This window comes from Muscardinus avellanarius (assembly GCF_963383645.1).
Source record: "Muscardinus avellanarius genome assembly, chromosome: 3".
Taxonomy (NCBI): domain Eukaryota; kingdom Metazoa; phylum Chordata; class Mammalia; order Rodentia; family Gliridae; genus Muscardinus; species Muscardinus avellanarius.
The window spans coordinates 145,827,028-145,844,135 of NC_137788.1; the positions used below are offsets into that span (position 1 = coordinate 145,827,028).

At 50.6% G+C, this 17,108-nt stretch overlaps 1 protein-coding gene across 2 annotated transcripts in view; it reads right to left on the reverse strand.

The window, feature by feature from the left end:
* The window catches only part of TM6SF1 (transmembrane 6 superfamily member 1), a gene marked incomplete at both ends in the record, with an annotated part of 30,678 nt that extends 13,954 nt beyond the window's left edge, over nucleotides 1-16,724 (reverse strand). For both annotated transcript variants that reach the window (XM_080692755.1, XM_080692754.1), the window contains 6 exons: nucleotides 1,314-1,435; nucleotides 3,255-3,337; nucleotides 5,550-5,653; nucleotides 8,780-8,877; nucleotides 12,039-12,142; nucleotides 16,633-16,724. In XM_080692755.1, coding sequence (XP_080548881.1) covers nucleotides 1,314-1,435; nucleotides 3,255-3,337; nucleotides 5,550-5,653; nucleotides 8,780-8,877; nucleotides 12,039-12,142; nucleotides 16,633-16,724 — 603 coding nt within the window. The remainder of the gene's footprint in view (nucleotides 1-1,313; nucleotides 1,436-3,254; nucleotides 3,338-5,549; nucleotides 5,654-8,779; nucleotides 8,878-12,038; nucleotides 12,143-16,632) is intronic.
* Between the last annotated feature and the right edge of the window lie 384 nt (nucleotides 16,725-17,108).

Genomic DNA, 17,108 nt, shown 5'->3' on the forward strand with positions numbered 1-17,108 from the left:
ATTTGGCCTATCACTGCATTTTAGCATTATTATTATTATAAAGCTGGGCCTGATGGCATCTATAGTTGGGAGTCTGAGACAGAAGGATGACAGGTTCAAGGCCAGCCTCAGGAATTTAGCAAGACCCTGTTTCAAAATAAAAATAAAAAAGGCTTAATGTGTAGCTTGGAGGTAGAATGCCCTGAGTTCAACCCCCAGTAATAAAAATAATAATAATAAATGTTTCTATGTGTCATATGGTAAGAATGCTCTCTTGACCCACTGACACGAAGCCTTTGAAACCAGAGAGCCAGGGCTCTCTAAGCTGGGGTGACTGTTTACCTTTTTGTGTGTGTGTGTGTGTGTGTGTGGTGGTACTGGGGTCCCTGGAAGCCCTTCTACCTCCGGGCTACACTCCCAGACCTATTTTATATTTTTGAAACAGGGTCGCTTACACCAGCGCGGCTGGCTTCGAACCTGCGCGATCCTCCTGTCTCCGCCTCCCTTACAAGTGTGCGCCACCACGCCCGGCGTGACTGTTTACTTTTAACAACCACCTTATTCCTCAAGGAAGGTAGAAGCATACTAGTTGTCAGTGTGCCGGCCTGAAGTTCCCCAACAGGTGTACAAATGAAGGTGTACAAATGAAGTGTGTAAAGTAAAATGTATTTTAGGACTTGAGAGGTAGCTCAGTGGTAGAGCTGGAAAGGAATAATCATGATGTGATTATATAGTAATTTATATTTTCATATATTTTTACTTAAAGTATCTTGCCTGAGGATCTAATATCCGTAAGTGGAGGAGACACATAGAAAGATGTCACTTGTTTAGAAATGAAGACTTTAACATCAGAGTACCTGCCAGGTCAGTATTGTATCGCCTTGCCCACCTTGTCTGTGAATAGAAGGGAAGCATCTCGGAAGAGGTCCATAGCCAAGCTCCACCCTGTGGCTATGTGAACTACCTGAAACAGCAGCAGCTTGCCAGATGCATAGGTATTACTTAAAGAGATGCCGGGTGCTCAAATCCCAAGATTAACAATCCCAGACAATCCACACACTGGGCTCCACTTAGCACACTAATGCAGAATACGATGATAAGAGCCGGTGGGAAGCACTGGCTCACAACACTCCAGAGGCATGGAAGCAAGGGTATTCAGACAGAAGCAGACCAGCTAGGCCGCCATCATTAAGATGTACACATGCTACACAACTAACAGTCACACTGACTGCCCAGATGCCCTAGTCTTCAGAGGACCTCGTCCCATCCAGTAGACATAAATGAGTCCTGTGAGTTTGAAAACAGATTACATACATGTAAGCTTAACAAATCACCTTTGAGGGATAATTATAATTTTCAGGTGGCTGATTATAGATTCTGAAACCAGCCCAGACTGGAAGACATGTATATGGTATGCTTAAGAAAAAAGCAGGGCAAATTCGTGTTCCATACTTCCCTATTTAAAAGAGAAAAAAAGAGAAAGTTAAATGTTTAACCAAAGCACATCTAAACACAACATTTAAGATACCTCTCCATTTCAAATCATCTAAAATTTTACTGTGGACCAGACTTTTTTTTTTTTTTTTTTTGGTCAGGTCCGGGGCTGGAACCCAGAGGCATTTGACCTCCGAGCTATACCCCCTGCCCAATTTTTTATTCTTTATTTTGAAACTGGGTCTCACTGAGTTGCAGAGGGCCTCACTAAGTAGCTGAGGCTGTCCGCGAACCACGATCCTCCGGCCTCAGCCTCCCGAATGCTGGGATTACAAGCGTGCGCCACCACGCCCGGCTTCAGACATTTTTCAAGAGATGAAGGAGGGGAAGTGAATTTCAAGCGACTAAATGTTTAATAACAAGCCAGGAGTGGTGGTGCAAAAAGTAGGATTGAGGGTGTAGCTGAGGGGTAGAATTCTCCTGGGTTCAATTCCCAGTACTACCACACACAAAAAAAAGTTTATTAACAGACATGTCTTATTTGTAGCATAAAAAGTACCTGTAAGCCAGGAATGGTGGCACATGCCTGTAATCCGGGTACTTGGGAGGCTGAGACAAGAGGATTGTAGATTCAAGACCAGCCTCAGCAACTTATCAAGACTCTCAGCAACCTAGCGAAACCTTGTTTCAAAGCAAAAGAAATTAAATAGGATTGTGTGTATAACTTGGAGATAGAACAACCCCTGAGTTCAGTCTCTAGTACTGTGAAAAAAGTCTAGGTAATATACTGTCCTGATTTTCCGTGTGCATAAATAACCTCCTTTAGCCTTCAAGAGTCTTCATTTCTAAGCACATTCAAGTTCTCATAGTGTGTCAGGAGTTATATCTAATACAAAGAGTAGCGAGAAATATTTGCACACCAAATGTAGCCACAAGTGTCGCAGTCAGCCTCTTTGTTCCTTCTAAAAATTAAGAGCCACTGATAGTTGTCTAATTATTCAGTGCACGCTTCTGAAAATTGTTCCAAACATACCTTAAAATGTGAGATTAATAGCTGGGCGTGGTGGCACACACTTGTAATCCCAGCATTTGGGAGGCTGAAGCAGGAAGATTGCCATTGCAGTTCACAGACAGCCTCTACTTAGCGAGGCCCTTTGCAACTCAGGGAGACCCTGTTTTAAAATCAGGAATAAGCCGGGCGTGGTGGCGCATGCTTGTAATCCCCGTGCTTGGGAGGCTGAGACAGGAGGATCACACAGGTTTGAAGCCAGCCTCAGCTACTTAGTGAGGCTCTCAGCAACTTAGTGAGACCCTGTTTCCAAATAAAATATAAAATAGGTCTGGGAGTGTAGCCTGGGGGTAGAAGGCCCCCTGGGTACCATCCCTAGTATCACAAAAAAAAAAAAATCAGGAATAAAAAATAGGGCTGGGGGTGTCTCTTGGAGGTACAATGTCCCTGGGTTCCATCCCTATTACCACAAAAAAAGAAAAGTGAGATTAAGCTGGGTGTGGTGCATGGCTGTAATCTCTGTACATGGGAGGCTAAGACCAGAGGATCTAAGGTTTGAGGCCAGCCTCAGCAACTTGGGGCTGTTTCAAAACAAAAATAAAAAAGACTAGCATGAAACTCTGAGGTAGACTGCCTCCGGTTCAATCCCTAGTACCAAAAGAAAAGAAAAAAAAAAAAGGTGAGATTGCAGAGGAAATATGAATAGTGTTTCAAAATATGTTTTTATAAGTCTAGAATCTCTTGGTTTTGTTATAACCAAAATAACCCTTCTATTGTGAAAATTCCCCATAATGCCAAAAACAAAAGTGAATTTTAAGATAAGGTTTCTTACCTACAACGTTTCCTGGCACAAAAACAACAATGCTCATTATAATGGAGCCAACCCAATAGAGACCAACGGTTCTATAGCTCTCCCTGTAAGAAGAACAAATCTTGATTTAGTCCACTTGTCTTAAAATACTACTAGCAAAAGGTATTCCTTGACGGCAATATTTAATTCTAACTAATGAAGTATATAAATCCACACTTAATCAAGAGCGATCACCCATCATTTCCATACGTGATAGACCGTAGAACCATTTTTGTGTCCTTTCTTTTCTTTCTTTTTTTTTTTCTTTCTTAATGGTGACACTAATCTGTAATCCCAGTACTTGGAAGGCTGAAATGGGAGGACCCCAGGTTCAAGGACAGCCTCAGCAAGTAGGAAGACTCTCAACCTAGAGACACCCTGTTTCAAAAAAACAAAACTAAATAAAAAGGCCGGGGATGTAGTTCAGAGGTAGAATGCCCCTGGGTTCAATCCCCAGTACCACCAATAAATAAATAAATAAACAACACTTCACAAATTCGTGTCACCCTTGCTCAGGGGCCTCGCAGATCTTATATTGTTCCATTTTTAGTACACGTATTGCCAGCGTGAGCACTCTGCGTCCTCGTGCTCTGCTGACCTGCTGTTAACTACAGCGCGTCATCGCTGCCCCGGGCTCTCCTGCATTTCCTTGTTGTATATTCAAACTCAGCATGAAAGGGAAAAGAAGGTTCAAAGAAGAAAGGAAATTGGATCGATATTTTAAATAGCTGAAGTATGAGTGATAGGATGCAAAGTGCACTTTCCCTGGCATCACAATTTTGGGCAGAGCCCTGAAAGTAGAGGTAAAATGTGTCACATACCCCAGGTTCTAAAGAAACTACTAGGCATATCCCCCTAATCGTCAATATCAACAAGATGTTCCTCGCACTGATAAGCCAGTAACTCAACTCCACACTATACTCTAGACGGAGTCACTCGAAAGGAGATTCCCTGGAGGGAACAGAAGTGGAGGAGACAGTGCTCTCCGCCCCATCCCAGCCCTCAAGCCCCCCACAGCCAACCCCCAGGGACCATTCACAGTGACGGGGACTGTTGGCAAGGGGACTGACGAGAGGTAACTGGAGCTGTCCCCGAGCACAGGCTGAGGAAAAAGAGAGAAAATGGGACATATGGGACTTCATATGGCAGAAAAATATGTGGTTTTCTTAAATTGGGGCCCGGTAGAGGCCTGGGAAGGTAGCTGGGCTGCAGCAATCTTGGAAGAGACCCTCCAGAGAGTGTGCCTTCCACAATGTGCAAAGAAACTAAGGTGAACACGGGGAGGGGAGCCACAGCCGCAGCCAAAGAGCGCCGTTCACTTTAGGGACTTCAAAGGCTTCTGCCCAGGGGTCTCCAAAGAGCCCACATGTGTGCCTCACAAGACAGCATCTCATGGCAGAGAATGCTAGTACCCAGAAGACTGCAGGTGGCACAGAAGACCTCCTCTCTTCCTTAAAACCCAAGGACATGTTCCCCAGAGGGGCCAGATGCAGAGGTGCAGAGGATGATAGATGCCACCCCAGGACCAAGTACAGGGCCCCAGCCTGGAGCTGCTCCTGAACAGGGGCAGAAGCTCCAAACTAAAAAAGATTCAAGTTTCGAAACAGAATGAGCTGGATTTTAAGTCCTGAAAACAGACTGTTCTTATTAGAAAATATCATCAGAAAGCTAAGAGTGGGCTGGGTATGGTGGTAAACATCTGTAATCCCAGTACTTGGGAGGCTGAGACAGGAGGATCACAGGTTTGAGGGCAGTTTCAAATATGACTAGAAGTGTAGCTCAGAGGTAGAATGCCTCTGGGTTCAATTCCCAGCACCACAAAGAGAAGAAAAAGGAAAAGACTTAGGGTGGGTCTGCCTGAGCTTTGGAGCTTCTTCATGGTAGAGGAGCAATTCAGAGACATGTTCAAAATGGCAGTGAGAGACAGGCGTGGCGGCACGTGCTTGTAATCCCAGTACTTGGGAGGCTGCGACAGGACTGCAGCCTCCGCAACTTAGTTAGACTCAGGAATTTAGACCCTGTTTCTAAACAACAAATAAAATAGGTGTGGGGTGTAGCTTGGAGGTAGAATGCCCCTGAGTTCTATCCCTAGCACCGCAAAAAAATAAAATAAAAAGGCAGTGGAGCCAGGAAGATAAAGCTGTGTCTGGTTACCTATCACACTCACATTCATGTCCAGGCACACCTGTTTGTTTGTCTGCTTCTACGTGTTTTCCTTACATACCCAGTCATCAGTCATTAAGATCACAAAGGCGCACACCAGGCGAAGGGACTTACTCCCATGCAATGGCCGCCACCATCACCAGGTACATCAGGTAGTGAGCAGAGCCGTCCCAGTAGCAGATCATGTGGCCATAGGCAGTGTTCAGATACGGTTCCCCCTACGGACAGCATTAAAAAGAAGTCCACTTGAAATACAGACTCAGACAGGTGCAGAACACGAAGCGTGTTCACAAGTGAGATGACACAGCAGAGGTAATTAGTGTTAGTCTGCTAGGATGAAACTATTCTGACTTAACTGGTAGAAATGTGAAAATATGCCGGGCATGGTGGCGCACGCTTGTAGTCCCAGTGCTTGGGAGGCTGAGACAGGAGGATCACACAGTTTTGAAGCCAGCCTCAGGTACTGAGTGAGGCTCTCAGCAACTTAGTGAGACCCTGTTTCCAAATAAAATATAAAATAGGTCTGGGAGCATAGCCCGGAGGTAGAAAGCCCCTGGGTTCCACCCCTAGTGCCACCAAAAAAACAACAGAAATGTGAAAATATAACTCTACCCCTGGAGCTGCCAAAACTGGGGTCAGCTATAGGGATCGGTGGCCCAGGACAGATGCACTTTCGTGACTACAAAGCCAGATGGCAGCACTGGCCATACAGCCAACTCATGGAGGCCAGGGAAGACCCCGCTCACCTTGATCATCATGGTGGTGGCTGGTTGTGGGAGGTGCTCGCAACCCCTCTTGCCTATAGACAGGCAGCACGGAACTCAGCATCACCTCGACCTCTCACTCAGCCTCCCCAAGCCCCTGCCAGATGGACAGAGCTGACTCTACTTTACTCCACTTTGCAGGGGGAAACAGAGACCCCGAGAGGTTACAACACTCGCCTACAGTCACACAGCTGGCGCCTAATATGCAGCGGAGTCTGTGCTGCCAAGAAGAGCTGTGCTTCTGAGAAAGTTTTTAGTTTTATGAATTTTATGAACTCAAACTGATGTGATGAACTATGGTCTCCTTTTCCAGGAGGCTGGTGGAGGGTCAGTGGCTGCTGGGTTTTTCATGCCGTCCTGCCTCTGCCTCATCTGCCTCTCCTCTCTCTCCCACACTCGCTCTCTGGGCTCATTTGCACATCTCCCTCACGAAAAGAGTGCAGACCAGACTCTCTCTCTGAAGCTGCGTGCTTCCCTGGGCCAAAGACTGCTCCACCATCTCTCTCCACCAGCAAAGCAAAGTCCCAGCAGAGGGGGAAACACCAAAACTGTACCTCTGTACTGGTGCTGGCCCGCGACGCTGCTCTCCGACACACCCTGACTGGACGGTACCACCCAATGCTATGGATTCAGTCCTTGATGCCTACATACCTGCCCTCAAGGCCAGCACAGGCCTCTCCTGGTGGCTTGGTGGGCCTTTTTGGCAGGGTGGTCAATGGCCCTTCAAACTCACCTGAACTCCTCAAATTCATCCTCTCCTCCACATACCCCCAACTTACTCTCTTTGTAATATTGGCAATTACCTCTCAACTTACCCAGGTCAAAAGCACAGGGTTGTCATTTTCTTCCCCACTCTCCTCCAGTCTTTGGCAAATCCCATCAGTCTTATCTCTGTGATGTCACCCCAACACCCCTACCTCTTCATCATGGCCTGGAATAAGCCATGTTGGACCTCACTGGACCGCTGCTGCCATCCAAGGGTCTCCCTGCCTCTCTCCCCTCCTTCCCATCCACACACTCCTGCTGCTGGATGAAGGTTCATGTGGCCTGGCTCTTGGCAGGCCACTCCTCTGCTCTAAAATGTTCCAATGCTTGTCACTGCCTACAGGATCAAGCCCCATCACCCCTATATAGCTTCCAGGTGTCTGGAGCCTGGCCCTGTGGACCTGGCTGTGTTATGCCCCAGTTCCCTTCTCACGCCCTCTGCCCCAGTGCTGGCCACCCTCTGGGCAGCCGCCTCCTTCCTCTGGACTCAGTGGCCCCACTCTCCACGTCTCCATCTCTGCCTGCCTGCTGCGGTCCACTTCAGAAGCTCCTCCACTTCTGCCCCTGCTCTCCAAAGTTCTGGCCTTAGCCCCCTTCTCTCTCCACCATCTCCTGGGTAAGCTCCTCTCCTCTCAAACCTACTGTACCACCTATACTCTGATGGTCCCTGAATCTCTGCCAGGACCATTCTTCGACACTCAAGACAAATCCCTGCCAGCTGGGACATCAGCCATCTGAAACTCCACATGTCCCCAGAAGCATCCTCCCCACTGCCATTTTCTAACAGTGCTACAGCAGTCACCAACTTGATGACACCTTCCATGGCTGTTTCCAGAGTTAGTTCCTCTGTGCATAGAGCAAGCCACGGTCACCATACCACACCTAGGACAGCGCTGCATCCCTGCCACATTTGACAGCCCCTGGGCAAGCACAACTTGTGACCCTAGCGTCTACTTCAACTGAAACCGACAGAACAAAATTCTTGTGCCCCTTGGGTCTCATAACACCAGCAATCTTCCAGATTCCAAAGAAGAATCAGGAAGTCATCTTATGCCTTACCCTGCCCATCACCCCAGCTGGTCCCCGAGCCCTGCTCATTCCCGCCAAATTCTCTGAAGTTCACCCCTCTTTCTCCCCTGCGCTATCTTTGTCCAACCACCCTCATGCCATCTTGGCCCTACAGAAGCCTTGCTGGTGACCCAGCTCATGGCACTGACCCCTCCCCGGAAGCCCATCCTTCCCCGAGGTCACTGCCCCTTCCCTGATTTAGTCTCCCCTGGCCCCTGGGATAGCATTAAAGCCCCCCTAGATGGCATACAAAGCTCCCTGTTATTTGAAACACAGATAAAAACTTTATGTTCAATCTGATCTTATTTCTTGTGTGACCTGAGTAAATAAGAAAATAGGAATGGCTCCTTCCAGTGCTAGGATTTGGTTGGAGGATGGTTAATCATTAAAATCAAAGAGCTTAAGTAGCTTGCTGTTTGGTACCTTGCAAATTGTTTAAGACTGATCTGGGCTTTCTGAGATTATAATGTATTTACAGATACACAAATACTAAATTCCTTTAAAGGGAAAAGGGGTCACGTGGATGGTCAGGAGTGAGAGACAAGTTCTAAAAGCAGAATGGAGAGAGAATCGTTCCTTGTGATCTCAGCTTACCTTTCAGGTTCACTTGCTGTGTGAATAAAGAGCCATGTCTATGGGGCAGAAAATGAGGCCGTGTTGAGCTGCTTATAGTAAGTAAGAAGACAGCACGTGCCTGGGCTGCTGGCCTGATGGTCCCAGCCTCCCGCTCCCGGGGCCGTCCCTCACCTCTCTCAGGTAGTGCGTCATGAACCCGTCAATGATGCCATCTTGCTCCAGTCCTATGATGAGGTTCACCACGCTGGTAAATCCAAAAACTGCATACACTAGAATAGAGAAGGCAGTAGTTTAACAAGCAGGAATGCAGGAGTCATTACTAAGAGCCAGTCTTTGCCAATGATACGGAATGTTTCTCACGTTTTCTACAAGATGCATGGATACTGTCAACATGAACTAGCAAAGCATGTCTCCTGCACATCCAGCGGAGCCTCTGCCTTCTTCACAAATCCCCCTCAGCCTGGCCCAGGGTTCTCACTGAGGGAACACACGTCACGGCGATGAAGAATGACAGTCACCTCTGACTCCGTCCCAGAAGACACCACCAGGCCACCCCTGCCGTCCTCCTCTCCCTTCAAGTGGCTGCCCAGAGCCCACTCACATCCCAGCTGGGAGCAGGAACCAAGCCAGTAGCCAAGTGGTTAAAGAAGCAACAGGTAACCACCAGGTTTAAAGTAAAGACACAGGACAGGGGAATCATTTGCCTGTTTCATACTGGAGATCCCAAAGACCGACAGGGGGCTTGATGTACAAGTGACAGTGGCTTTAAGAAAAAAGGCCAGTGATTTTAAGAAAGGAACACGGCCAAGTGTGGTGGCACACGCTCGTAATCCCAGCACTTGGGAGACTGAGACAGGAGGATCACAGGTTCACAGCCAGCCTCAGCAACTTTGCAAGGCTCTCCACAACTTAGTGAGACCCTGTTTCAAAATAAAAAATAAAATAGGGCTGGGGGTGTGGCTCAGAAGTAGAATATCCCTGGGTTCTATCCAAAAACAAAAAGAAGATGGTATGAATACAAGATGGTTTAAATGAATACCATCATATTATAAGATGGTATGAATATATATATATATATATATATATATATATATATATAAATGTATTGGTTTTTTGTTTTGTTTGTACTGAGGATAGAACTCAGGGGTTTTTGTTTGCTTGCTTGTTTTTTTCTTTTGTTGTTGTTTTTATGGTATTGGGGATGGAACCCAAGGGCATTCTACCTGTAAGCTATACTCCAGCCCCTTTTATTTTTTATTTTGAAACAGAATTTCACTAAATTAGTAAGAGTCCTGCTAAACTGCTGAAGCTGGCCTCAAACCTGTGATCTTCCTGTCTCAGCCTCCCAAGTACTAGGAGGCCTATTTCAAAAATAAAAATAAAAAAATAGGGCTGAGGGTATAGCTTGGAGGTAGAATGCCCCTGGGCTCAATCCTGAATACCATAAAAAATAAAATAAGATAAAATAGAGCTGGGGGTGTAGCTCAGAGGTAGAATGCCCCTGGGTTTGATCCCCAGTACCTTACATACACACACACACACACACACACACACACACACACAACACACACACACACACACACACACACACACACACACACACATACAGTTCAGCATCTGCATTTTCCCCAGGAATAAAGGGCTTACGTGTACCCTCCCTGCACCTCGTGCCTCCCCCTGTACCCTGCAGTCTACCAGCCATTGCTGATGTCAACGGGAATGTTGGCCACTGACTTAGAAGTGACAAGGACAGGGTCTTTGCTTCTCAGTGGGTGAGGAGCCTGGCCCAAGGCTGTCCCTGAGGCTGCAGTGTGCTCCAAGCTAGAAGAGAGCCAAGCACGGAGAGCGCCCCAGCTTAAGAAGTAGAGAGACATCAGTAAGTTACGTGTGTGCTTCATGTGGCAGGGGGCAGGAGGCAAGAGCAGGACACTAGTGGGGGAGGAGGGCCGGGCCAGACCAGAGCCAAGGGAGTGGGCCAGGAGAAGAGACACAAGTAAAGTCAGACAGGCCCAGCCCATCTGCCCACCGGCCATGAAACCTTTGGAAAATCACAGTTTCTCCAAGCTTCAGTTTTGTACACGAGAACTGGGGGAAACTAGTCACTCACAAGTCTTCTTTCTCATCCCACCTTTGTTAAGGCCCACTGTGGGCGGAGATGTTCCCTACACCTTTGACAGTGGGCTCGGCCACAAAGCCTGCTCTGGCCAGCGCAAGGTGGATGGAGGCTGACAGTGGCCAGCTCCAAGCCAAGGCCTGAGGGACGTAGCTTTCTTTCCACTAGCACCTCTGTGGCTCTGCATCTGCCACAAGAAAGGTATGCGCTGGGGAGCTGCCAGCCCACGGCAGGAGGATGATCAGAACAGCCCTGGTTCCAACCCACAGCCTACAACAGGGTGGCCCAGCCACCCACGTACCTGGGAACAAGAAGAGTAAAGGTAGGTTGCTGGAGGACACTGAGATTTGGGGAGTGTTTGACATCAACATTAATGTAGCAGAAAGCAAAGTGCCCAGCAGCATGTCCAGCACACTCAAAGGCCAGTCACAGCCTGGCGAGAGGCAGTGACCCAAGGGAAGGGTGTGGGCTGTGGGGCCACGACAGCTGTCACTGGCTCTGTAATTTGACCACAGTTCTTAGCATCTCTGAGCTTGCTTCTGCATTGCAAGTGGAGGGATATTTGGTGTAAGGATTTAGTAAAATACTGCAAAAGTGCTTATTTTAAGCCAAGCGTAGTGGCACATGCTTGTAATCCCAGTACTTGGGAGGCTGAGACAGAAGGATCGCAGGTTCACAGCCAGCCTCGGCTACTTAGTGAGGCCCTCTGCAACTTAGTGTGACCCTGTTTCAAAGTAAAGAATTTAAAAAAATAGGGCTAGGGGTGTAGCTTGGAGGTAGAATGCCCCTGGGTTCCATCTCCAGTACCATGCCCCCCGCAAAAAGTGCTTAATTTGCCAAGAACTTTAACAGGAGGTATACTATCAGTGCTAAATCAATAACTCCTATAGTAGTATTTAATTTCTGCTTAGATTTTGTTTAACTATCTTATTAGATATCATGGTATGTACCTCTTTGTAGATGTGCAGAGAGGGAGGCACAGTGCATTTAGGTTTGTGCCTGGCAGAGGGGACAGTGGGGGGCTGAAGGCAGGGGCCAGCAAGGTGGCAGGGGGAGGAGCACGCCGGGATGGGGCAAAGGACACAGGCCCACTGGCCCTGGCAGTGACCCTCCACCAGGACATGCCTGCAAGGGGGCAGCAGGCTGGGGGAGGTCGCGCTTAGAGGGGAGGGCCACACTGTCCTGAAACACCCCTTCCCTTCCAGCCTCCGATAGCAGCAGGCTCAGAGCACTCACAGCCAAGGAAGAATATGTGTCCAGAAGCCAAGTACTGTGTTACTAAGTAGACACAAACTGTTTCCCCGCAAGGACACGTACCATAGAACAGCGGGTCCCTGGGCGGTTTTCTTTTGACGAGAACACGAGCCAGCAAGGCTACCAGGAGCAGGATGAGGGCAGCCACCCCTACGATTGTCCAGGAACTGCAAACGAGGAGAAGAGGGCGGTGCTCACTTATCAAAGTAACAATAGTGCCCGGAATTTCCTGAGTATTGAATGCATTTGCGCCCGGCACGGCATAATTCATACATAATTCCACCCCTGCCTACAGCTCAGGCCCTGGAGAGTCAGTGAAATTTATCTTCCCACTGTTGAACTTGCTGGGCCACAGCCTTGTAGGTCTCAGGGGCCAGTGTCCCCACACCCTTCTCCTCTCCTCCCACCTGTCTCAGGTCTCAGGGCACTTGGCTGGAGGTGCCTCACTCGCCCCCCAGGGCCACTGCTGCCACTACCTGCCTGTTCACCCCAGCCCTTCCCCTAGCCGACAGGCTTACCATGAATCTGCGGCCTCACTCATGGCCAGGGACCTATTTCATTGGGCTCTGAGCTCTACCACCCAGAAGGCCACCTCCAGTCCCACAGAGAAACTCCCACTCCCACTCCCACACCCAGCACTGACAGGGCGCCACAAAGAATGGCCCTGCCCACCCGGCCTGCCACACCAGGACCTTCTCGCAGCCCCCTAGAGCTGCTACTGCTGGACTGCTGGTGCTGCCCAATGCGGGGACCTTTTTTTTTTTTTTTTTTTTTTTTTTTTGCGGTACTAGGGATGGAACCCAGGGGCATTCTACCTCAAAGCTACAACCCCAGTCCTATTTTATTTTTTTTTTTTTTTGGTGGTACTGGGGGTGGAACCCAGAGGCTTTCTACCTCCGGGCTATACTCCCAGACCTATTTTATATTTTATTTGGAAACAGGGTCTCACTAAGTTGCTGAGAGCCTCACTAAGTAGCTGAGGCTGGCTTCAAACCTGTGTGATCCTCCTGTCTCAGCCTCCCAAGCGCGGGGATTACAAGCGTGCGCCACCATGCCCAGCTTCCAGTCCTATTTTTTCTTGATTTTGAAACAGGGTCTCACGAAGTTGCAAAGGGCCTCACTAAGTAGCTGAGGCTGTCTGAGAACCTGTGATCCTCCTGTCTCAGCCTCCCAAATGCTGGGATTACAAGGGTGCACCACCACACCTGGCTACACTGGGACCTTTGGATAACCTTCACCATATGTCCTTGGGACAGAGGATAATGGTGGAGGGAGGGAAGGGGAATGAATGGAGGATGGGTGGATGATGTATAAATGATGTATGAATGACGAATGGATGGAGAGATGATGGATAGATGATGGATGGATGAATGGATGGATAGATGATGGATGGATGGATAGATGATGGATGGATGATGGATGGATGATGGATGGATGGATGGATGGATGATGGATGAATGGATGGATAGATGATGGATGGATGAATGGATGGATAGATGATGGATAGATGATGGATGGATAGATGATAGATGGATGATGGATGGATGGATGATGGATGGATGGCCAGTTCAATGATGAGGAAGAGATGGCTGTGTCTGCAGATAAGAAGCAAAAACGGGAGGCTTTTGGAGGTGTCCACAGTGGATGCTCCAGGCTCCTTCCAAAGGGATGAGCTGAAGGAGGAGAAAGCTGATGCAGCCCGGCACATCCAGGTGGGAGAGACGAGGCGAGGCGTGCTGGAGCAGGCAGTGGTCAACACACAGCCTCCTTCCCTGCCCACCCAAAGCCTGAGCTCAGGCTCACATGGCTGGTGCTCTTCTGGAGTGCCAGAAAGCAGGCTGGTTCTCAGCATCCTCGCAAGGGGTGAGAAAAGAATTAAAGGACAGTGGGGCAGCAGATGATCTCTGCCTCTCAGCACTGTCCCCAAAGAAGCCCTGCGGCAGCCAAGTGCAACACCTGCTCAAACAGCTCCAAAAAGGATTCTGGGGATGGTCAGCACTGCACTTGCCCCAAGGGTAAAAAGGCTATTTTTCTTAGGGGTGGGAGTGGTTGCTTATGCCCTCTGAAAACAGATGTCTACTGAGAGGGGCAAAGACAGATGAGAATGAGGTGTGTGTGTGTGTGTGTGTGTGTGAGAGAGAGAGAGAGAGAGAGAGAGAGAGAGAGAGAGAGAGAGAGAGATCCTTTCCTGCCTCCTCAACCCTCAACCTCTTTGCTTTTTCTGTTTCTCAGGCTTTCATGAAAGATGGGGTAGGAAGGAAGCTGGCTAACAAAGCCAAGCACAGCAGAAAGCTACTCATCTCATGGCGCTGGGCTGGGCAGAACCACAGAGGTGAGCCATGGCCCGGGAAGGTAAACTCCACCAGAGGAAAGAAACCATTAGAGAAAGGGACAGCAAAGGAGCCAGAGGGGCTCACGCAGAGAGCAGTCCCTGGCTGGGAGGGTGAAGGGCGGTCTAGCAAAGGAGGCAGCAGCCTCTACCTGGGCCAGGAAGCCAGTGTGGCTCCCGCAGGCAGCAGGAAGAGGAAACAGCAGGAGCCCAGAGAGAAAAGACAGTGAGGCTGAAGCACTAGCAAGGTGGGCAGGGGCTGAGGCTCAGAGCTGTGCTGGGGGTAGGGGGGTGGGGGGTCACAGCCCAGGTCAGAGGGGCCAGCCCCAGGGAGAATTGAAGGAAGCAAACAGATTAGCCAGGCCTGGTGGTGCACACTTGTAATCCCAGTACTTGGGAGCCTGAGACAGGACGGTCCAGGTTCAAGGTCAGCCTCAGCTACTCAGTGAGGCCCTCTGCAAATTAGTGAGACCTTGTTTCAAAATAAAGAATTAAAATATAGGGCTGGGGGTGCCCTTGGGTTCCATCCCCAGTACCAAACAAGTTAAAAAAAAAAAAAAAAAGAAAGAAAAAGGGAACAGATACCAGACTAGTCCTGAACTTTCAGGACAGGAGATAGCCAGAGACAGCAGGGGGGGGGGGGGCGGGATTTTAACCTGCAGGAGGGAAGAAAGCATGGCTGAAACTAATTATTTAATCAGGGGGCAGCTTACTGACTGTGAGCAGTGACACATAATTCAGCCTGGGCATCGTCCTGCAGAGGCCCAGACCTCACTGAAGTCCTCTCCTGCGGAAACCCTTCCACACTTCTTCCCCTGCACTGCCCCCGTCCCCTCCCTGCAAGGCTCAGCCCCCATCTTGCCGATGCCACTGGGCCACCCTCTCCAAGAAGCCTTCCCTGGCCACCCGGTCTTATTGTTACCACAGCATGTCACTATTGGTGCATCTGTTAGTGTCTGGTGTAATGCGTGCTCCCCCCACCTTTGTTGGCCTGTGCACAGCGATGCCCTCCACACCCAGGATAGTGCAGAGCACACAGCAGGGACTCAGTAAGCTAGTGCTTTGACCCTAATGCTACTTTAGAAGCACAGGGTCCCTGTGCACTATATTGACAGGCACATAACATGTGGCTACCTAGAGCTGCCACTTCTAGAAGATGCTCCCAGAGACTGGGTCAGACCAAGGGCAGACACTGTCCGTGCCTAGGGAGCTCGGGATGGTTAAGGCGACTTCAGCAGCCAGAGAGAGGTCCTGGCCACGCCAGGCGAGGTGGCACACGCCTGTAATCCCAGTGCTTGGGAGGCTGAGACAGGAGGTGGCAGGTTCAAGGTCAGCCTCAGCAACTTAGTATTGAGACCCTGTTTCAGAGTAAATAAATAAATAAATAAATAAATAAATAAAATAGGGCTGAGGGATGTAGTCAGAAGTAGAATGCCCCTGGGTTCAATCCTCAGTACTGAAAAAAAAAAGTCTCCAGCCTGTGTGCACACACTTGTCCCCAGCCTGTGTGTCTGGAAGGCTTTGCAGATTGCTGCAATTTCCTTAGCACCACTCCTGCGAGAAATGTAGGTTCCTTCCTCTTCCACAGACAACAGCCAAACCAGCTGGCACCTGTCCACTGCCCTCCCCCGCTTCAGAGCCCCATGGGCTGGGTTAGCTGGTGACCCTCAACCACGCTGGAGTGAGGCTTTGACAGCAAGCCGTCTCCACTGGCCCACCCCACCCCGCCCCATCGTCTCTCTCATCCACAGCGCCACTGCACAAACAGCAGTCCCGGGATCCTTCAAACAGGATGCAAGTTTGGTCCATTTGGCAGACCAGAACACTGAAGCCAGGCTGCCAGGAGGGTGGCTAAGCCAGGCCCAGAACCAAGGCTATTTCTGCTAGTCATTTGCAACAGCTTCTAAAATTAAGAAATGGTTAAGTGAGTGAAAGTCCGTACATGGACACATTCTGGTGAAACGGGAACAAATGGCAAACGGGCGAGATAACACCGCCAGACCCCTGGTGTCCCAGTGCTTGGGAGGCTGACGCAGGGGGTGGCGGGTTCAAGGTCAGCCTCAGCGACTCCGCAAAGACCCTCAGCAACTTAGGGAGACCCTGTTTCAAAGTAAAAAATAAAAATAAAAAACAAGGCTGGGGGCGTAGCCCGGAGGTAGAAGGCGCCAGGGTTCGATCCCACGGCCCCCTGGGCCCCGAGCTTCAAGGGCAGAGGCGTGGCCGAGCTGACCCGGTCACCCGGCTCCAGCCCCTGCGCCCCGCCAGCCTCCTCCCCGCCCGCTCGGGGCCGCGGGAAAGTTGCGGGACCCGCGCCCGCCGCGCACTCACTCGTGGTGGGCCGCCAGGTGGTTGAAGACGTAGGTGACCGGGATGGCCGAGAGGGACAGCACGAACACCCCGGTGGCCGCCGAGGCGCTCATCGCCGCCGCCGCCGCCGCCGCCGCGCGCGCCCTTCACCGCATCGCGCCGCCCTCCGCGCCCGGCTTCCGGCGGCGCCCGCGCCCGGAGCCCCCCGCCCGCGCCCGGAGCCCCCCGCCCGCGCCCGGAGCCCCCCGCCCGCGCCCGGAGCCCCCCGCCCGAGCCCGGAGCCCCCCGCCCGAGCCCGGAGCCCCCCGCCCGCGCCCGGAGCCCCCCGCCCGTGCCCCGAGCCCGGAGCCCCCCGCCCGCCGCACCGGAGCCCCCCGCCCGCGCCCGGAGCCCCCCGCCCGCGCCGCCCACCGCCGCACCGGAGCCGAGCCCGCCGACAGCTGGACCGCCGCGCGGCGGGAGGCGGAGCCAGGCCCGGCGGGCGGGGGCGCACAGAC